The sequence below is a fragment of the Enhydra lutris genome, unplaced genomic scaffold, assembly GCF_002288905.1.
Source record: "Enhydra lutris kenyoni isolate GAN:26980312 unplaced genomic scaffold, ASM228890v2 scaffoldscaffold56, whole genome shotgun sequence".
Taxonomy (NCBI): domain Eukaryota; kingdom Metazoa; phylum Chordata; class Mammalia; order Carnivora; family Mustelidae; genus Enhydra; species Enhydra lutris.
Window position 1 is genome coordinate 3,820,186 of NW_019154140.1, and position 23,345 is coordinate 3,843,530.

The 23,345-nt window shown below is 36.6% G+C and overlaps 1 protein-coding gene across 1 annotated transcript in view; it reads right to left on the reverse strand.

The window, feature by feature from the left end:
- LOC111157818 (neural EGFL like 2) overlaps positions 1-23,345 on the reverse strand; it is a 334,472-nt gene that overhangs the window by 231,580 nt on the left and 79,547 nt on the right. Inside the window, exons 4-9 of the mRNA XM_022519484.1 lie at positions 10,485-10,658; positions 10,299-10,395; positions 7,896-7,968; positions 7,642-7,724; positions 6,571-6,699; positions 5,020-5,122 (exon numbers count right to left, since the gene is read on the reverse strand). Of these exons, the coding sequence (XP_022375192.1) occupies positions 5,020-5,122; positions 6,571-6,699; positions 7,642-7,724; positions 7,896-7,968; positions 10,299-10,395; positions 10,485-10,658 (659 nt within the window). The remainder of the gene's footprint in view (positions 1-5,019; positions 5,123-6,570; positions 6,700-7,641; positions 7,725-7,895; positions 7,969-10,298; positions 10,396-10,484; positions 10,659-23,345) is intronic.

A 23,345-nucleotide genomic window follows, 5' to 3' on the forward strand; every position in this document is an offset into this window, starting at 1 on the left:
AAAAAAACAGTTTTGTCATTAAATAAAACAGTTTAAACCCCTGAACAAGCAATTCTACTCAGGTATATACCCATCAGGCAGGCATAACACCAAAAAGCATGTAAAGAATGTTTACAGAATGACTAATTATAAAGGCCAAAAGTGGACAGCACCCCACTGTCCTTCAATAATAAATTGGACTATGGTACATTACACAAATGGAATATATACCACAATAAGTATGACTAATTGATATCTACATGCAAAAATATGGATGGATCTCACAAACAGGATTTTGAAGGAAAGAAGTCAGACATAAAAGAATATATAATGCATGATAAATTGGTTCTTACTGTCAACCTTAGTCAAGACTTATCCAAAATACTGAGGAAAAGAGTGCCTTGAAGAGAGTAGTATCATATATCAAAACACAATTTGGGGAAAAAAAAAAATTTACCTTCCTTTACATACTAACTGTGTGATTGCAGAAAAGTCATCTGACCTCCCTGGCCTCATTTTTCCTCTGTAAAACAGAGATAATAAAGCTTTACCTCCCCCAAAGCAAATGACCTTTCAGGAGATCTCTAAGGTGCTGTGGGGCTTTACATCTATGACCCAATGAGATAGTTTCACTGCTTTCTACTTTCATGAATAAAAACACAAAGAGTTCTTTAACAAAAACAATAATAGCTCACCTGTTCCAAGCCACTTTATATGTATTTACTCATTCAGTCCTTACCCTAACCATATAAAATAGATACAAATATTATAGAAAAGGAAACTGAGACTCTGAGAGTTTTGGTAATTTGACCAAAGTTGCACAGCTAGTAAGTGGTAGTCAGAATACAAACCAGAAAATCTAACTCTCTTAACCACATACTTAAATACCTGATATGCAAAGACATTATAATAACTTCATTTTATCTAAGCAGACAGGACTTTTTAAATTAAGTTTAATATAATCTGTTGTCTAATCACCACAGAGCATATTAAAATGTAATCTATATTATATATTGAAACTCTGATCTTGTTCAATCAAAGGAAGGATGATTTTAATTTATTCATATAAATCAAGGCTTTTTAAGGCAGTCTAATTAAAAATAACTATTGGTACTAGACAAGCACCAACCAATGGTGGTGGTCACATTCACATTTCCTATATTTGATGCCTCTCCAGAAAAGGAAGGGAAAACTGTCTTCCTTGTTATTGTTTTAAACATAGCCTCTTCTGCAAGACATTATAGTATTAGTTCAGATTGCCTCAGATTCCCTATTTTCATGAATCACCTTCTCTGTGAAACAGAGCTCTCTGTTCAAAAATGAATCTTTAATTTTTTTTATTTCAGTGACTTTCAGTAACTTTCTGTTTGCTAGAACTTTCATCAATTATTTTCTGACAGTTCTTTTTGTTTTCTTAACCTGGGCTGAGATTTTACATATTTTAATTGGTTGGACCCCATCCTATTTCAGAGTTAAAGTCACCCAAAAATATTTAAACTTTACATTTTCCCAAGTTATCTTGAATTTGTGTCAGTCAGTCTCTTTGCTAGCTGCCTGAGAGCCTGTGACTAGGATGTGGTGACTATGGCTGAAAATGGAGAAGCGAGAGGGATGGAGGCAAAGCCTGCTTACTTTGCACTATGGCCTAGAGTTAGCCAGGACTCCCAATGGTTTTGCATGGTAAGCTTAGTTACCAGTGGATAAAAGTAGATCACTTAAATTAAGTGTACCAGATAGGTGGGTTTTTAAAAAAAGATTTTTATTTATTTATTTACTTACTTACTTGAGAGAGAGAGGAAGAGAGGGGAGGAGCAGAAGAAAAAGAAAAAGCAGACTCTGTGTTGAGCACAAGGCCCGAGATCATGACCTGAGCAGAAATCAAAAGTCGATGCTTAACTGACTGAGCCTCCTAGGCACCCCTATGACATATGGTTTTAAAGAAGGAGGTAGGCTCAAAAAGCACAGTACTTCCAGTTGGAATGTCTCTGAGACTTCCAGCTAATTGTGTGTTCATGGACAAGTCATGCACTTGCTCTTACTAGGAAGACAGAAGCAATGCCTGCCTTATAAAATTGTGTAAAGTTCACATGAAGAGCAGAATTCTGTGCCTTCTAACTGATGGAAGTAATATGATTTCATTATAGTTGTGATTATTATTACCTTAATTATTTGGTGTTGGCATTCCTACCTTTGGATCTTCTGTCTCTTTTTAACTTCACCACAATAGCTCAGGGCTAGGAGCAGGAAGAGGCTTAGCCCCTCCTTCCAACACTTTCTTATGTAGATTCAAATAAAGAAAAGGGACGGGCTTAGTTCTCTTTGACTTCTTTCCCAGAACAACAAACCCAGAACAACAACCTTTTTACTATTCACCAGTATTTATATTTGGATAAAGAGCTGGAGCTGAATTTACAGAGGGAAAATATAAAGCAGACTGCAAAATAGGGCTGCTTAGAGTTGCACAAACAACTCTGTTAAAGGGAGCCAGAAAGCATTCAATAAGGAACACCAAAAGACCGCCGGCCACTTGCGCTTCTTTTGTTCATTTCAATCTTGGCAGTCAAATTCAGCAGTTACGTTATATGTTTTCCCTTCCAAGGACTTTGGAAACAAGTGATTAATCTCTTTAAACCAGTCTCACTAAATATATATATTTTGTTAATTTTATGTCCTTAAAAAGGCCTTTGAGCAACAGAGTTGCAAAGACAGGATAAGCTCAAGGTCTAAAAGGAAGGCTTATGGTTCTCTTTTAAAAAGTAAAAATCATAGAGCTTAATTCATGCTCCACTGAAATTAAGTTCTCATAAAGTATAACAATGATAATACTGGGAACACTAACATAAGAAAATAAGACTGTCAGATATTTTAGAGACACACACACACACTCACTCTGATGTAACTATTTGCTTCTCTCACTCTGCACATATGAAAATCTGAATAATCTAAGCAAGTCAGTTAATGATTATTAAATTTAGTTTAAATGTCACCTTTTCTTTTATAAAATAAGTTTTTACAAACTTTTCACAAGTACATTTCCTGAAATATTTTGACTGACTGGTTTTTAAATTGTGCTTGTAGAGACACGTTCCCAAATAATCTTTAAGAGTACTTACCGTATGAACTAAATGCTTAGTTCCCTTAGGAAAAAAAAAAATTCTGTGGGTGTTTACAGAAAATTTCTTGCTAGCTCTTGTAAAATGTTGAATTCATCAGAATGAGACATACTTCGAATACTCAAAATACAAACAAATATAGGCACAAATCCTTTATATTCCGTGGCACTCCTTCACTGACTAGAACCAGAAAAATAGTCACTTTATCCTTAATACTTTTAACCACAGAAAATGAAAGACTCAAATAAATAATTTTGGCATTTCTTCAGTGGTGTTGTGGTGCCCCCACTGATTACTTACTTGCAGCTTTCTCTATGATCTATGAGACACAGTCAATTTTCAATCATTAATACCAAAGCCTGCCAAAAGCACTTTGCATTAATAAATCTCAAAATATTTTGCCATTTCATTAAGTCTAACTGCATGTTGTTGGGAAGATTTCAAGCATTGTCTGATTTAGTAGGCAGCTGACTATTGGCAACAGAGACAAATGGTAAAATCAGAATTGAAATTCACTACTCCTGACTAATGCATCTATCATGATGGTCCATTATTTCAATCAGCCTGCCTCTAATAAAACTGACATCACTTAATGCAAATCTACTATATTCAGGGGTAACAGTGCAGAAGTATGTGTGCAAAGAAAGATAAAAGAAGTTAGAGCAAAAAGTCTGATTCCAGCTATTGCTGTGTTATGAATATAAAGCCCTAGAAAGGGCCCTTCCTCCTACGTCTATCTACAAAGAAAACTACCCAACATCACCACCAGCTTTCCGATACTAAGGTAAGTTCAAGGAAAAACTCAGATGACTCCTCCCTGAGGAAATTAGCTAGTGACACGTGTAAGAAAAAACGCATTCAGTCCTTCCTGGATCAGCCAAACCTATCTGACTAGGCTAATATACTTTTGTGAAATGGATTGGCTTCAATATAAAGTCTAATAAAATTAAATATAAATGAGCTCCTGAGGGAATTAAATCAATGGGCTACAAAGCGACTTCCTGATTTTTTCCTGAGAACTCGTCACTTTCACCAGCAACAGCACACTGCACACTGTGTAGGCAAGAGTCGGCATGGCAGTGGTAAACGGAGAACGGCGAACAAAAGCCCCATCAAAAGGAACCATCCATTCTCAGCCCCTCTTTCCCTCACCCTTTCCCTCCCCTCCCCCGCCTCTCTGCCTTCGCGCATGCGTCTATGATGATACTGCATTCACACAGCCCTGCATATTCTACAAACTTTATCACATTTCCGTTTACATAGCTTCCTATTCCTTTGGACAAAAATAGCTAAATTTTAAATGCTTCTTTTAACAAGAATTTAAGGATAGTCTTTTAAAGTGTAAGTGACATAAATGCAAGGATTTCCTACTGAAGGAATGATACAGAACATACTTTGGGACAGCTACAAATTCAGAGAGCATTTCCCGACATCTGAAGTGAACCCCACGGGACTAAGAAGGTCAAACAGCGTCCCCACTCAGGAGTTTGAGCCCTTTTTTCATGAATTGACACCACGGCCCCGTCCACACTGGACAATCCTATGATAACATGCTCTCAAAGCTCACTTACATCGTGGATTTCCTCCGTCCGGGTGGCTGAGTGTGGACCATTCTTAACCTATTCTGCAGGTATGGGTATCAAGTGGTGCAATGAGAGAAATGCCTACCACTAAGTTCCTTACAGATTTTTCCTACTATTGTCACTATACAGAACAGATTCCTCTAAGAAAAAACTTTCCTATTAAATACGAGTATAACATTTATAAATGGAAAAGAATTGATCAACCAAAGTAGAGAAGGTATTCTTCCAATTCACATCATTTCTAAAAACTTTTTAGAGTGCCCAGATCAATAACGAGTAAATATTTATTAATAGAAGATTTGTTTTTGCCAAAACAAAGTATTCAACATAAAAGTTGTGCTCACATTTGCATTCCTTACAGCACTTGCCATCCACATACGCAAGGGCCGACTTAAGGGGGCAGTCAGGAACCGGACAGATCAGAGTTTCGCACTGGATGGTTCCATTCTGAGAAGAAAGCAATATTTAAAGAATTTCCAAGTTGCAGTGTGATAGCCTGAAAGTACTTTTTAATCCTAAGTAACAGACTCTTCACATAAAATGCCATAAATACTACTATTCTTTGTGTTTATTATACAGTAAAACCCATACTACAGGGACCTACAGTAATATGAATTGGGTCCTAACACAGTTGGTGATTAGCTCCCATCTTCTGTCCAGTGACAATGCTACACACCCTAGAGTTCTCCCCCTTCTGGAGTTAGATGGATGAGAACATGGATGGAGGGAGGAGCACACACTGACAACAAAATAGCAAGTTAGGGGTAAGCCCCATGTCTGCCCAGATTATGCACAAAATGAGCACCCACAAGCCAGAGGATTTCTCAAATAGCTGCTGCCCTCCTGCAGACCTAGTCTCGGGACCCAGAATCTTCCCATGGATATTTAAGCACCACTACAAGGCAGCACCAAACTGCAAACATAATGGCAAGGAATTTATTTCCCAATGGTCAACCAGAACTCCCAGGCAGCTAGCTGTTTTTCTAGTCACCTTATTGACCTCACTATACATATCTTGCATTTTACTCAATTTGATTTTTGTCCCCATTTAACAAGTTGGGAAGGTTTTACTGCATTGGTAAATGCTATAATTTTGGTGGAAACATTGTTATTTTCCCAAACAGAAGTCATATGATGCATGCACACACACATGACTATTTCACGGGTATCTTTAACATTAATACATGAAATTCTGTTTTTTGAACAAACTTGAGAAATTTCTTTAAAAGGCTAATTCACAGAGACCTCTGGTCTCTTTCCAGTAAATGACTTTAAACTGACGAATTCATGTGAAATTTAAAATTTAAAAACCAAACTAGTCTTGACCTTTTCTTGGAAAATGAATCTATTTTTGAAATAGTAAGGTGTTAAATATTTCTACTTTATGAGTATGCAATTAGAGAAATCATATTTATTTAAATTATCTAATTCTTATTCCACCATATTAGCAAGCCTTTAAAGATTGCTAAGGTAAATTCCATTATTTGTCTGTATGGCCCAATCTGGTGACAATACTTCATGCTGCATATAATTAATTTTATTAAAATGCAGTAATAAACTCATGAGGGGAAAATCCCTTGAAATGTTAAGGAAAATGGATAGAATCCTTTGGGAATCACCTTCGCTAACCCAATTTAAATTGTTAACTTCATCTGTGCACCAATAAACTTAAGCTTTATAGCATTCCTAAACCATAATCATCTTTACAGGCTAGAAAGTATCTTTAATAATGCAACACGCAGTTCTTTAGATTTGACCGGGTTGGCTGGCACTTTAGTGTTGTGTCTTGGAGGAAATGGGTCTTGAAATTTTCATGATTACATTGTTTTAATAAATTTTTAAAGAGTGGGGGGCATCTGAGTTCCCTTCATCTGAACTCTCAGAGGAAGCCATACCAGGCACGTGCAGTTCTTACAGCCGTCTGTCCAGGACTCAAATTCTCGGTAGGTGGTTCCCTTCATGGTGCAGGTCCTCTCACAATAGCACTGATCCAACCTATTCATTCGCTGCTCAGCTCGAGACAGCTGTGGCACAAAGGAAGGGGTTCACAGTGTTCACCATTCCAGCAACACAGAAAGGAAAAATACTTCAGTAGGCATCAGAATTTTTCTGCATATAGCAGTAATGATGGCTGGGCCCATCTATTATGGTCATCAATATATTAAATATATATATATATATATATATATATATATATATATATATATATATATTTTATAATAAAAGTTTTTTTCCTTTTCTTTTTAAGGTAAATTTCATTCCTGCTTTTGGATTAAAAAAAAAAAACGGCATGATTTACAAGATACAAATGGGTATTAGGTAAAAACGGCATCACTCACACTGCAGAAAAGGGTTTTCCATTTTTAAAAATGTTTAATTTTATGAACATATTTACTCAAGTAAAGAAACAAATCTCAGAATTTGTCGTGTCAGAAATGAATCATAGATATATGAGACAACTTGCAGGTTCTTAGTAACTACTATGAAAGGTGACAACAGTATGGTGAAATTGCAAGGAAACTTGACACATGCTCAGGGCAGTGAATAAAATCCTACAACAGCAACACAGTGGTAAAAAGCATCTGTGGGACCATTCCCTTGACATAATTCTAGGGTCCATATTCTTCACAATGCCCCCTCACCTCCATCCTTACAAAGAAAAACTAAGTAAAAATAAATAATAATAAAAACTAAAATAAACAATAAATCCTACTGCAATAAGCAATGTGAAAATCAGGTAATCTGCCTCATTTCTGATTTACTGAATCATTTGTTACACAGAAGGCTAGGGTTTGAATATTTATAAGCCCTCTCCTTGAGCAGAGATTTAGATTCAATCCCAGCAACAGTGTAGAATAAGAAAAGTCTCAAAGGTGAACATTTGTGGTTATCTATATATAAAATAAACTATAAAGAACCTCAAGGATTCCTGAGCTCCCTGCACTGTATTTCTAAGTAGCTTTTACCTTGGCTGATGTTTTGGCCAAAATATCCTGCAGCTCCATGATTTTCTGCACGAGTCCATGGAAGTCATTGCAAGTTGGACAGGCTGGAATCACAAACACTACATTGGTCAAGTTGTGTTTATAAGGAGGTCAATCTAGTTAAGTCCAAGCTGACAACTAATATATGGGACCTCCAATTTCAAACTGACATTCTGGACAAAATTAAGCAAGAAACGCACTTTTTTATCACACAGCACAAAAACTAATGGACTTACTGCGATTAAGATCTGGGCACTGAGCAATAAATCCTTGGGGCATGACAAGTAATTGCACATCTTGCATTATACCCTGTGTGCGAAAAATTTTTAAAAAGACATATCACTTTCATCTACCCAAATTATGTTCAACAGTCAAGTTCATGAAAGAAAACATTTACAAGATAGATGCACCAAGATCCCCGAACAACATCTTTTTGAATACATTACTTCTACTTCAAACCAAAGGGAAAGAAATACATCAGGAAAAATAGATGATTACCCATGTATTCTCCTATTGATAATATTTTTAAAGCCTTAAGATTAAATGTCAAGATATAATTAAGAGGGAATAGTCATGTTGTTTTGAGAAGTTATTTTTACTTAGCCACTGGAGAAAGGCTTGAAAATGACCTTTAAATACCAACCCGAAAATCACTTCAGGTTTCAGCAACAGTGAAACTGATACCAATTTTAAACTAACTGCAGCCATCAAAAAGAAAGATAAAAGAACGAGTCATAAGTGCAATACTCATCTGAGCATTTCTCATTTTTCAGTCAGATCTTTTAGAACTAATTTCTCAATTTATAAAGGACAACGGATTTATTAAACAGCTGCCGCAAGACTTAGTGACAAGTGCTTAGGAGCACGGAAAGTTTAGTGTGAAATTTTTAAACATTCCAGCTACAAATGACCCATTTTCTACAGAGGGCCACATCACATGTCTGTATGTAAAATTTACACGTATCCTTAGTCGCTAAGGCTTAATTAGCTTCCACCTTCCTGAGCTCTTAAAGCAAAGGCCAATGGTAACTCAAAAATAACCACATCGGACGCACTCCAGCTGTTCCTTTCATCTACCACCCTTCTCTTCCTTCATCAACTTTACATACATTTTTAATTAATATTTCACTTCATTCCTCTGAAAAATGCAAACAGAATGTCTAATGACAGGGTGACAGTACCAGCATATTACCAAGACAATTTTGAGTGTACCTACAAAATAACCAAATATTGGCCTATATCTCCTATGTGTTTAATTAATAGCATAGTATATGAAGAATGTCAGTATGAATGATAAATATTTTAGTATACTGTGTGGAATTGCTGATCTGTTGTTTGTTTGGGGTTTGGATTAAAAAGGCAACTTCTATACAAACTCCTATCACTTGGAAGCAGCAACATGAAAACAAGGCTACCATGTACAGTTAAACAGTGTGTGCACTGTACAACTCCACTGGACACCACTCACAGTCTACAGTTATTATTATTATGACCCCTAAAGAAGTACTAGGAATAAAGGATGTGTGAGAAGGATTCTAAGGCCACTTCTGGGCTCCATGGGAAAGACTGCCATGGTTAAATAGAGGAGAGAATAGACATCTACAGATTTGCCATCCTATATGTGGCAAAAAAAGTACTGATTGTTTAGGATCCGTGAGCACGGAATCAATTCCTCATGGCAAGCTTTGGGCAAGTCACTTAACCCCTTTGAGTCAGTTTATGCACAAGTAAAAGGAAAAAAAAAAGAGCCTACTTCAAGGCCAGGAAGACTAAGATTCTGGAATAGCACATAGAAAGCACCCAGTTTCCAGGTAACAAGCAGTTTTAATAAGTTTGAAAAACACCTTCCCAGAAACACTTACTTAGAACACAACTTCAAAATCACTGGTACCTACTCTACCCAGAAATCCATGAGTTGGACACAGAACACATTATTCTTAAGTTAACAGCCATTCGCTGAGCCACTTCAATGATATAAGCACTGTCTTAGTCCCTGGGGGAAAATGATTACACTACCGGTTTGCAGTCAAGCAATTTTCTGGACTTTATTTCTTCATCCTTAAGATACAAAAATTTAAATGAGATGTCTTTTGGATCATCTACAATGATGAAATTCTATGGAGTGTGTTTCTAAATAGGCCCTAACAAAAAAGATACAAATTATGACTGTTAACTAGTTTTTGACAGATTTGTGCATATATATGTATTCTCCTTTCACTCTCTGAAGTACATATAGACCATGAATAGTGAATATTGAAAAGTCTTCAATCCTCTTATTACTAACAACCTTGTAAAAGTATCATCAAAGGTGATGTTTCAGTGGCAGTTTGTTTATAAATTAACATCTTAGGTATTTAATACTTTGAATCCCTAACCTCAACAATGATATGTTAGTTTCCTGACTGCTACTTTGTGAAGATCTGTGTAAAGTCAAAGATCAAACTTATTCAGGAAAAAAGAGAAAATACTGTAGGTGAGCTAAATAAAACCCTCATGTTAAAAAAAATAGACAAAATAGAAAAAATATACAAATCAAGTATTATTTTGTTTCACACCACAAAAAGCAAAACATCATTTTCCAAACTCATGAGAAAGCATTTATATTTCTATGCTGTCATCAGCCCTTAGCCAAAAAATACCTTAAAATATCCATGTGCATTATTTCTCTGTCCCAGCCAAAATGTTGTGCCCAGAGGCAAGTCTGTGGAGGGCTTTTCCACCACTCTCTCATATATTCTGTAAAAAGGAAATATCAGATAAGCAGTGTGAGTTAACAGTCATTTCTTAGAATCTTCCCCTTCATAAACTGAGAAGATTTCACTTACTTATTGCAGTCAACATGCAAAATCAAATGGGAGGCACTGATGGCTAAAGAGAGCTTGTGCCACTTGTCATCAGCCAAAATGTACGGAAAGACTTCCGTGTGTGGGTGGTGACTGCCTGAGCGATAATGCAGTCTGACTTCATTCCGATGGCCGCTGCTCTCCAGTTCTAGGTACCTGCACAGAGAAGAGCCACATGGGGCCCAGTGAAAATAAAGTTCCAAAATTATGGACATGACCTCGAGCCCCCAAAAGATAGAGTCTTATGCTTTTCCTTTTCCTCTCACTGAGGAAAACTAAACATTATATTGTAAAACAGACATAGGAATGGTCTAAAAGATAGAGTAAAGAAAGAAAATCAGTGAGAAACCTTACAACCTAAGGCGCTGGTTTCCTAGGTTTTCTTTTTGTCTCATATATCCCAGATTTCATTGAGGAAACCAGCAACCTGGGGTACTAGTGAGTGCAGACCAAAAAAAAAAAAAAAAAGAAAGAAAGAAAGAAAGAAAAAAAATATGTGATATAGCTATAGATATCTTCTTACAAAAGCTTGCTCTCTAGCCAAGAGCCAGGGAAGTGGAAGCTTCATGAAAGAAAAACTTTTAGAGAATAACCACTCTATTCCTGACAAACATCACAGGGAAAAAAAACAAAAACAAAAACAAAAAAACCTGGCCCCATCCCCAAACAGACAGTAAAGCTTGTGGGGAGCCTAGATTTCTACCTTCCTAAGGCACCCAATACCTCCACTAGGGTGGTGACAGAAAAGGCCAAGTAGAGAACCAAGACTTTAAGCCCAGTCAGCTAGTAGCAAGGCCCCTGATGGCATCAGTGGAGAACACATTGGGGCAGAGCCTGGACTTCCACCCCCATCCAGCAGTTTCAAAGTGTACTGCCCCTTCCCCACTGGGATGGTGTCAGAGAAGATGCAATGGAGAGTCAGGACTTTCACCATCACCCAGCAGTAACGAGACCACCCCAACTGCAGTATCAGTACAATCATGTGGGGAGTTGGAACTACCACCCCCATCCAGAAATAATACAAGCTCCCCCTCAGTTCTCAATAGAAGGCCAAGTGGGGAACCTCCTCCACCTGAAAGTAACAAGATGATACCTTCACATTTCTTACCAGATTAATGTCACAGAAAATAGCTAAAACCAGGAATTTAAGTAAGGCACAAGTCTCAGAACATTATAGAAAAATGAAATGAAATGTTTCATTTCAAAAATGGAAAACAAGGTTTCAAATGAAAATCATATGCCATATCAGAATCAAGATCTCAAATTTAATGAAAAGATAATCAAAAGATACCAACACTGCAATGATAGTTGTTAGAATTACCTGCCAACAATTCAAAGACACATAGACAAAAACAAGAAATTATAAACACATTTGGACACTTGAAACAAATGAAAAAACAGAAAGACTCAGCAAACAAACGGAAGAACAAAATAAATAAAGGAGAACCAAATGGAAGTTTTAAAACTGAAAAATACAGTAATGGATTAAAAAGCCCAAAGTATGGGCTAAACAATGAAAGGGAGGGGACCAAGAAAAGAATCGGTTAACTGAAGACAGAACAAAAATAATCCAATCTGAATAGAGAGAAAATAGACTGAAAAAAAAAAAAAAAATGAACAGTCTCCAAGACCTGAATGATTATAACAAAGGATCTAACATTCATATAAGCAAAGTCCATAAAAGATGAAAAAGAGGGTGACCTGAAAAATTACTCGAGAAAATAAGGGCTGAAAACTTCCCAAACTTAGGAAGAGATATAAGCTCACAGATTCAAGAATCTAAGCAAACCTCAAACAAGATAGATTAAAATAAATACTCATCATAATTAAGCTTCTGAAAAATAAAAACAAAGAAAAAACTATTGAAAGAAAGAAAAAAAAATGATACATTGTGAATAGGGAATAACAAAGTGATAGTGGATTCCTCGACAGAAACGATGGAAACCAGAAGGAAGTATGGCACAGTATTTTTCGTGTGATGAAAGAAAAAGCTGTCAGCCCAGAATCTTATACCCACCACAAATATCCTTCAGAAATGAAGAAGAAATCAAGACATTCTCAAATGCAGGAAAACTATGATAATTTGAATCAAGTTTTAAAATTAGGTATGTTATGTGTAAAGTACTTAGTGAATACTGCAGAGGACATGTAGAAGAACACCTAGATCTACAGCCTCTGAGGTAGAAGGAAGAATTTGGAAATCACAGGCATATAGAATGCACTGAAAGTCATGGAGGCAGAGCCATGAAGAAAGCTTGAACATTTTGAGGAGGAACCAGCAAAGCAAACCCATAAGTGTGGCTAGTGAAAATCAGAGGAGATAAAAATGAGGGTGGTGTCTCAAAGGCCTAGTGATTAAGAAGTCACCTCAAGAAAGAGAAAGCAATCAACTGTATCAATTGCTGCTGACAGGTCAAGTAAGAGGACTTAACTACTGGATTTAGCAAAACAGAGATGTGTGGTAAGCCTAAAACTAATCAGCAAACTGCATAGGGAAGAAAGTCTGCTTGAAGTAGGCTCAAGAGAGAATGGGCAAGAGAAATGAGGAAAATATAGACATTTTGAAGAGATGGGATAGTAGCCATGGAAACACAGGTAGTCAAAGGAGATCTGTCTCTAATTGGTAAGAAATAGTACAAATGCTTGTAGGCCACTGAGAATAATCTTATAGAAGAAGGAACTTAGCTATCACTGAAAGAGAAAATAAATGAAAATAAAACAGAAATTATGAAATAAAACACAGATTAACTAAATTAATATTTTTACTACATAAAAATCAAAATTTCCTCAACAGAAAAGATACCATAAATAAAATTGGAGAACAAATGACATTCTGTACGACAAGGGGTTAATGTCCACAATACATGAAGAACACCTACAAATCAATAAGAAAAAGCAACTCAGTGGATTCACCAATCAGAGTGGCAGTAATCAAAATCATTACAAATATCCAGTATCAACAAGAATGTGGAGAAATAAGCACTTTCATACACTATATGGCAAAATAAATTGACACAGTCTTCCCGAAAGGCATATTGGTAAAACTATCAACACATTAAATGTGTATACTCTTTAAATCAGTAATTCCAAGTCTAAAAATTGATCCTGCAAAATAACATCACAAATTGGCAATGATATATACAGAAGATCCTCACTGCAGATATATTTAAAATAGTAAAAATCTGATAAAATGCCAACTATCCACTCACAGAGGAATTATGACTCATCCATATCCTGGAACATTCTATGAAAGAATGAAGTTCAAACATGAAACAATGCATGGTTTACTATCAACATATAAACAAAAAAACTATAGAAACTCATATGGTTTGATAAAATTTGTGTGTGTGTGTGTGTATGTATGTTTAGAGGGGAAAAAAGATAAAGAAAGACACATATCAAAATGTTAACAGTAGTTGCCATAATAAATCAAATAGGAGAAGAGAATGTGAAGAACCATCTCAGATATTTTATACCTCTAAATTGTGTTCACTAACTATGTATGACTCTTTAATGCTTATATGTATAATCACTATATACATAGTTAAGATATAAAATAAACTAATTGGTCAAGAATATAAGCCATGTTTAGAACTTAACACGAATAAATAAAACTCCAACTTGTATTGTTTTTTTTAATCCAGAAGACACCAACTAGAGAATCCTTCTTATATTATTTGATAACAAGTATTCATTATTTAATCAATTCAATGAGTAAATTCTACGATAGAGAGGGGTTTGCATTAAAAATAATAATAGTAACATCAGCAAACATACTGCCCTGTTGCTATAAATCTGTAAGTTCCTAACACACTGAGGCAAGAACCCTATTGCTGCCATCAGGTAGCCTCCTCTATATACTATTAGAAATGTCACCTGCAGTGGATTCCTGAACTTGAGGCACTAGAAGTAGCCTGAATAATAACAACGAGGCTGACACTATGTCCTACAAACAGGAACCCTTCGGAAGTTAAATATTTTACCAAAAGCTACATTTTCTTTTTTCTTTCTTTTTTTTTTTTAAAGATTTTATTTATTTATTTGACAGAGATCACAGGTAGGCAGAGAGGCAGGCAGAGAGAGGAAGGGAAGCAGGCTTCCTGATGAGCAGAGAGCCCGATGCAGGGCTCAATCCCAGGACCCTGGGATCATGACCTGAGCCGAAGGCAGAGGCTTTAACCCACTGAGCCACCCAGGCGCCCCCCAAAAGCTACATTTTCATTAGCATCATTTACTCAATTGTAGAAAAAACCTGAAATAGATTCACAATACACAAATAAACAGGTAGTGAAGAGAAAAATAAATAATGATGTAAAACACTTAGAAGTGTGCCTAGCGCATGGATAGGAGTCAATAAATAGGAGTCATTAAGGGAAGGGAAAACAGGTTGAAATTAGTTGAGCCAAATCCTTGAGATCGGTAACTATTAAGATATAGAAAAGTGTACACAGATGTGAAGTTGCATGAACATATATGACTACTGCATAATTACATGTTACAAAGTATCTTATTGAACACTGGGTCTATTTTAACTAATAATTTTTCTAATAACAGTCATCTTCATTTCCAGAAGCCCACTGTGTCTCAGTTCGAGGCAGGACTGACTCACCTCCTCTCCTGTCCGCCCCCACGAGGCTCAGCAGAACAGAGTGGTTAAACACCCCAGCCCTAAAGTCTGAGGACTCACATCCCAGTACCCCTCCCAAGAGTGGCCAGCTGCTTCACCTTTCTGTTCCTCATCTGGTCACTCAACTATAAAACAGGGATATGAACTGTACTTGCTTCAGTGGACATCTCTAAGGATTTGAATGAGTTAATTTAAGCAAGCACTCAGATTATTACTCAGTACAGACAAAATACTCAGTGAAGATAGTACATGTTAGTTAACTTTTTCAATTCAAAAAGTAAAGGTGTCAAATCTTCCCTCTTCTTTTCCGTGGTACAGCCAGAGATGGGCTGCCAACACACTCTAGCAATTGGACACTCTTTCCTGAGATTCTTGATGGAGCACAGCCAAGGAGGGAAGCCAGGAGGCACCCACATTGTGCTAGGGCAGTGGCATCCTGGTCAGCTATGTTCAGGTCACTCTGCATCTTGCTTCCTGTTTGCTGGACCATCAGTTGCTTTTGGTCATTAACTCTTCCAAATTCTGATGCCCCAGGCTCCCATCAGTTCCATAAGCTGCCCTTCGGCCCACTGCCTCCAAAGTCATATTACAGCTAAGAACCTTAACTGATATATTATAATTGTGACCACGGAAAAAATACAGAATGAAACATATCAACATTTTCAAGGCTATTATTGAGTAATAGAACTATGAGTGATTTTTAACCTTCTTTTTATTATTCTTTTTTTCCCTTTTATCCTCAATGAGCATTTTTTACCTTAAATTAAAAACCACATTTTAAATCCCAAGAAGGTAATTTGTCACACTGAACATACCATGTCTCCCTGATTTGTTATTCATAATTGTGAGAAGTAACTAAAATCAGAAATAAAGTTCACCCTTTATAAGAATTTATGCCCTCGCTATTCAAATATCATTTGCATTGGCAGAAATATAAACTAATTTAAGATTAGGCTTCAGAGAAATAGGCAACAGTGGCAGGACATCGTTCATTTTAACAACCTCCTTCATAATTCAAGATCAAAGGATAAAAATAAGGTCACGTCTCATCTGACAAAAAAGGTTGCACACAACATGAAATGAGACATTTTCTGCTGCCTTAAATTAAACCTAAATGGAAGAACGATTAGATCACCTCAGTCCAGTTCTTCCTCAACTTGCAATGGGGTTATGTCCTGATTAACCTAACCCTAGATGAAAATGCATTTACTACACCTAACCTACAGAGCGTCACAGCTTAGCCTAGCCTCCCTTAAACATGCTCAGAACACTCCTCTCGGCCTCCAGTTGGGCAAAATCGTCGAACGCAAAGCCCATTATGTAGTAAAGTGTTGAATATCTCATGCAATTCATTGAATACTGTACTGAAAGTAAAAAACAGAACGGTTGTGCGGGTACAGACATATTGTATTAGTTGTTTACCCTTGTGACTGCTTGACAGGCTGGGATCTGTGGCTCCCAGCCACTGCCCAGCATCATGAGAGAGCATCTCACCACATATCACTAGCCTGAGAAAGACCAAACTTAAAAACTAAGAGTACAGTTTCTACTGAATGTACATCACTTTCTCACCAGTGTAAAATTAGAAAACCGTAAGGTGAACCATACTAAGGATAGGACCGTCTGTATGTTAAGAAAGAAGCCAGCTGTTAGTCACCTAAAGAAAAGCTCCATGCACTTCCAGTGCCAAATATATCATTAGAGGAGCTCGTGGAAGGCACAATTGCGCAGGGGTTACACGCACAGGCTCTGGAACTGAAAACCTAGCTCAGCTTCTCACTAGCACCCTTGACCCCACTTCCTGCTGCCTCAGTGTCCTTGCCTGTAAAATGAGGAATTGGTGTGATAATCCACAGAAAGCAGGGCATCTGAAACACAGTGATCACCCAATGAAGGGTAACTGATTTATCGTTTGTCAGTACAAAATCCCAACGATAAAGCCCAGCTTCTTAAAAAGCCAATTCTTTGAAAAACAGGCAACTTGAACACATTTTGTTTAAGTGAAAGAATGCAGAAATGGGAGACAGGAGTTCCAGGAGAAAACGGAAGATTAACCAACTCATAGAAACTAGTTGTCAGCCCTGGTATTATTATAAGGGCTCTAGCATAACCAACAATATGAAAATTGGAGTCCAGTGGTAGGGCCAATATTACTGTGAGTTCCTCAGCTTGCCCCTTTGTTATACAAAATTGACTATTTCACCTTGTCACTTCCAGTGATTCCCCCAGAAGTTAAGGGAGATGGGAGAATGGGGAAAAAGTATATTTTTTGGCATCCTTCATCACAGCCATATTGATCCTATTTTTGTTAGTCTACTTGTTTTTAATGGCATTTGGTCATCAAAGCCAGGTGGTATAATGTGGTAATTTAAGAGGCCTCCGACACTTATTCCTGTCTCTACTCCCTACTAACTGTGATAATGGGCCAGTGAAAAATCTCTAAGCTTCAGTTTCCTCTCCTATCAAATAGAATAAAAGTTGTAACTTCATATGGTCATTGTCAGAATTTAACAAAATAAGGGATGTAAGTGCTTACTCTACACCATTCTTGACAAAGAGTGAGCCCTCCATACATGTCATAATGATGATTTACATTTCCTATGACACACTATTTAAACATCACTAAATTTTCCAGGTGCATTTGAACTTAAACAAGCATGAATCTCAAACAGAAAGCATTTTAATGAGAATCCATGCTTAGAATGCTCATCTATGATACTTCCATTAAATGGTCACCCAGTCTGTCTAAGAACATCCAATGACCAAGAATTCATGATTTACTGAGGCCCGGCATTTCATTTTTATGACAAACACCTTCCTTATAGGAAAGCATAAAGGCAAGAGGTTTTTCTAAGCTACAATTTATGAGTGCATTTATTCCAGCAGACTAAGGGTACAGAGAATATGGCAGTGACCAAGGCCAAGTACACTGAAGCTTAGAGATCCTTAATACCAAACACCTTATTAGGTGAAAATTATGCTTAGCCATTGTAACACTAATAATAATATTACTCTAAAAGTCTTGCTGTAAGAAGAAGAATGTGGCAATATCAGTGAGGAAAACAAAGCTTTTTCATGAATAATATAGCCAGAAGCCAAAATGATATCACCAAGGGGAAAGATCAGTAGAAAATGGAATTAATTCATGACTGAAGCCCTGGCATCCAACATGATGGCTTGAATAAAAACCTGTCCATCTTACTGCTCTATATAACTGAGTTAATAATGAAATAAAAGGAAAAAACAGTTATTTAAGAAATTGAGATAATTTATTACCACTGATGATGAGGCCAGCAAGACACAAAGAAAGGGGTACCTGGGTGGCTCAGCTGGTTAAACATCTGCTTCAGCTCAGGTCATGATCCCAGGGTCCTGGGATCCAGCCCCACACTGGGCTCTCTGCTAAGCGGGGAGTCTGCTTGTCCCTCTCCCACTGCCCCTCTCCCTTTCTCATGTACTCTCTCTATCTCTCTCTCTCTCTCTCAAATAAATAAATAAAATCTATTTAAAAAAAAAAAAGACACAAAATCTGAGAAACAACACTAAGCTATGATCCTGGAAGACAGGATTTAGTAGTATCGGGTGCATTTTTTAAATATCAGTTTGAGGAAGGTCTTATATAAGGATGAAGAAAGAACAGATATAATAAAGCACAAATGAGTGGGTATTCCACAGCACAAGGGTATCCATAAGAATCACAGAGTTTGAAAGAAGCTTTTGGGTAAAAAGCAGTGCCTACTAAATGCTAGGCTGTCTTATTATCTCATTATCTCAACTGTCTTTTTTTTTTTTTTTAAGATTTTATTCATTTGACAGACAGAGATCACAAGTAGGCAGAGAGGCAGGCAGAGAGAGAGAGGGGGAAGCAGGCTCCCTGCTGAGCAGAGAGTCTGATGTGGGGCTCGATCCCAGGACCCTGGGATCATGAGAGGCTTTAACCCACTGAGCCACCCAGGCGCCCATCTCAACTGTCTTAACTGGGACTGAGGCCACACAGGCAGAAATTAGACAAAGACTGGAAAGAAAGGGTTCAAGGAAGTAGAAGACTTAAAGGAAATGAGCCTTCCCTATTTTATCAAGAATGAACACAAGAGCACATGGTCCTAAGGTTGAGGGAGACCCTCTGGGGAATATGGACTTCTCTGATGACTGAAAATGCGTACAAGCAAATGTGTACAAAATTTGGCTTGCAAACTCTGCAAGGGATTCACAGATCCCAAGAAGTCCATTCATGGGCCTCTAAGTTAAGTATTCCTCCATTTTAGGAAGACCAAGCAGAATATGGCCACTTGAGGGACGCCTGGGTGGCTCAGTTGGTTAAGCAGCTGCCTTCGGCTCGGGTCATGATCCCGGTGCCCTGGGATCGAGTCCCACATCGGGCTCCTGGCTCGGCAGGGAACCTGCTTCTCCCTCTGCCTCTGCCTGCCTCTCTGTCTGCCTGTGCTCGCTCACTCTCTCTCCCTCTGTCCCTGACAAATAAATAAAATAAATAAAATCTTTAAAAAAAGAATATGGTCATTTGAAAAAGTTTGATGATGTGGTTTGATATATATATTTTTTTCTGATATAAAATAGACAAAAATTCAAAAAATACACAAAAGCACGAAGAAGAAAATTATGATCACTAATGGTCTTGCTGGAAAGAGCTGATTAATATTAACAGTTTTGCATATATCATTTGCAGTCTTTTTAACTAACCATACACTCAGATTTTCTTTCCATATCAATAAAGTAAAGCCATATCCTTTTTATTGAAAGCATGGTATTTCATAGTGTAACCATGCCATAATTTAACATCCAATTTCATATTACTATTTCCAACTTTTCCTTCTTTATAAAAATGTTTCAATACATGTCAACTATACTTCAAAAAATATTTCCATACATTTTTCTTTGTGCATCTAAACAACTCCTTGGAATAAATAACTACAAATGAAATTGCTGGCTCAAATGTTATACATATTTCAAAGAGATTTGTTATATTCATGCATTCACTCACTCATTTACTCATTCAGTAAATATTTTTTGGAAAGCAAATTAAACCCAAAGCTAGCAAAAGGAAGGAAATATTAAAGATTAGAGCAGAAATAAATTATATGGAAACTAAAAAATAGTAGAACCAATCAATGAAACCAGGAACTGTTTCTTTGAAAAATTAATAAAATTGATAAACCTCTAGCCAGACTTACCAAAAGAAAGGAGAATGGGCCCAAATAAATAAATTTTTTTTAAAATGACGAAGAAGAAATAAAAGCTAACACCACAGAGATACAAACAATTATAAGGAAAAATTATGAAAAACTATATGCCAACAAGTTGGAAAACCCAGAAGAAATAGATGAATTCCTAGAAACACATGAATTACCCTAGGAACATATAAATTACCAAAACTGAAACAGGAAGAAATAGAAAATCTGAACAGACTGATAACCAGCAAAGAAATTTAATCAGTAATCAAAAACTCCCAATAAAAAAAAGTCCAGGACCAGATGGCTTCACAGGTAAATTCTATCAAACATTTAAGGAAGCATTAATACCTATTTTTCTCAAACTATTTCAAAAAAATAGAAAAGGAAGGAAAACTTCTAATTTCATTCTATGAGGACAGCATTACCCTGATACCAAAACCAGATAAAGACACCACTAAAAAAAAAAAAAAAAGAAAGAAAGAAACAAAGACAGACCAATATCCCAGATGAATATAGATATAAAAATTCTCAGTAAAATACTAGCAAACTGAATCTAACAATAGATTAAAAAAAAATCATTCACCATGATTAAATGGGACTTATTCCTGAGCTGCAAGTGTGGTTCAATATTTGCAAATCAATCAACGTGATATACTACATTAGTAAAAGAAAGGATAAGAACCGTATGATCATTTCAATAGATGCAAAGAAGCATTTGACAAACTACAACATTCATTCAAGGTAAAAATCCTCAACAAAGTAGGTTTAGAGAGAACACACCTCAACAAAATTAAGGCCATATCTGAAAAACCCACAGCTAATATCATCCTAAATGGGGAAAAAATGAAAGCTTTTCCTCCAAGAAACAAGAGAGGGATGTCCATTGTCACCACTTTTATTCAACATAGTACTGAAAGTCCTAGCCACAGCAATCAGAAAACAAAAAGAAATAAAAGGCATTCAGATTGACAAGAAAGAAGTAAAGCTTTCACTATATGCAGATGATATAGTACTTTATATAGAAAACTTGAAAGACTCCACCAAAAAAGCTGCTAGAACTGGTAAACAAACTCAGTAAAGTCACAAGATATGAAGTCAAGATACAGAAATCTGTTACATATTTATATACCAATAATGAAGCAGAAGAAAGAGAAATTAAGGAATCAATCCCATTTACAATTGTACCAGAAACAATAAGATACATAGGAATAAACTTAACCAAAGAGGCGAAAGACCTATACTCCAGAAACTATGAAATACTGATGAAAGAAAGTGAAGATGACACAAAGAAATGGAAAGATATTCCATACTCATGGATTGAAGAATAAATATTGTTAAAATGTCTATACCACCTAAAGCAATCTGCATATTTAATGCAATCCCTTTCAAAATACCAACAGCATTTTGCACACAGCTAGAAGAATCTTAAAATTTGTATGGGACCACAAAAGACCCTAAATAGCCAAAGCTATCTTATAAAAGAAAAACAAAGCTGGAGGTGTTCACAATTCCAGACTTCAAATTATATTACAAAGCTCTAGTGATCAAAACAGTATGATACTGACACAAAAACAGACACACAGATCAATGGAAAAGAATAGAAAACCCAGAAATGAACCCATGATTACACGGTCAGTTGGTCTTCAACAAGGCAGGAAAGAATATCCAATGGGAAAATAAGTATCTCTTCAAAAAAGAGTGTTGGGAAAACTGGACAGCAACATGAAAAGAATGAAACTGGACCACTTATTTACACCATACACAAATATAAATTCAAAATGGATTAAAGACCTAAATGTGATGCCTGAAACCATAAACATCCTAGAAGAGAACACAGGCCGTAACTTCTTTCACACTGATGGTAGCATTTCTTTTTCGATGTGTCTCCCAATGCAAGGGAAATCAAAGCAAAAATAAACTATCAGCACTACAACAAAATGAAAAGCTTTTGCACAGCAAAGGAAACAATCAACAAAACTAAAAGGCAACCTACAAAATGGGAGAAGGTATTTGCCAATGACATATATAATAAAGGGTTAGTACCCAAAATATATAAAGAACATCTAAAACTTAACACCCAAAACCTGAATAATCCAATTAAAAAATGGGCAGAAGATATGAATAGACATTTTTTTCAAAGAAGATATACAAATGGCCAACAGACACATGAGAAGATGTTCACTATCCCTTATCACCAGGGAAATGTAAATCAAAACCACAATGAGATACAACCTCAAACCTGTCAGAATGACTAAAACCAACAACACAAAAAACACCAGATATTGGCAAGGATGTGGAGAAAGAGGAACCCTCTTGCACTGTTGGTGAGAATGCAAACTGGAGCAGCCACTCTGGAAAACAGTATGGAGGTTCCTCAAGAAGTTAAAAATAGAGCTATCCTACAACCCAGCAATCACACTACTAGGTATTTACCCAAAGAATACAAAAACACTAATTCAAAGGGATACATACACCCCGACGTTTCTTGCAGCACTATTTACAATAGCCAAATTATGGAAGCAGCCCAAGTGTTCATGGATAGATGAATGGATAAAGAAGAGGTGGTTTATATACAATGGAATATTACACAGCCATAAAAAAGAATTAGATTTGGCTGTTTAAGACAACATAGAGGGTATTATGTTAAGCAAAATAAATCAGACAAAAAGAAATTCCAGATGATTGCACTTATATGTGAAGTTTAAAAAAAACAAATGGATAAACACACAAAAAACTGAAACAGACCCATAATTACAGAGAACAAGCTGCCGGTTGACAGAGGGAAAGGGGTAGGAGGATAGGAAAAATGGATGAAAGTGTGTGGGAGGTACAGACTTCCAGTCAGAGAGTGAATAAGATACAGGAATCAAAGGCACAGCATAGGGAACATAGTCAGGAGTACTGTTAATAGCACTGTATGGTGCCAGATGGTAGCTACCCTTGTGTTCAGCATAGATCTGCAGACTCACTATGCAGTACACGTGAAACTGATGTAAGCTGTGTGTCAATTACACCTCAATTTAAAAA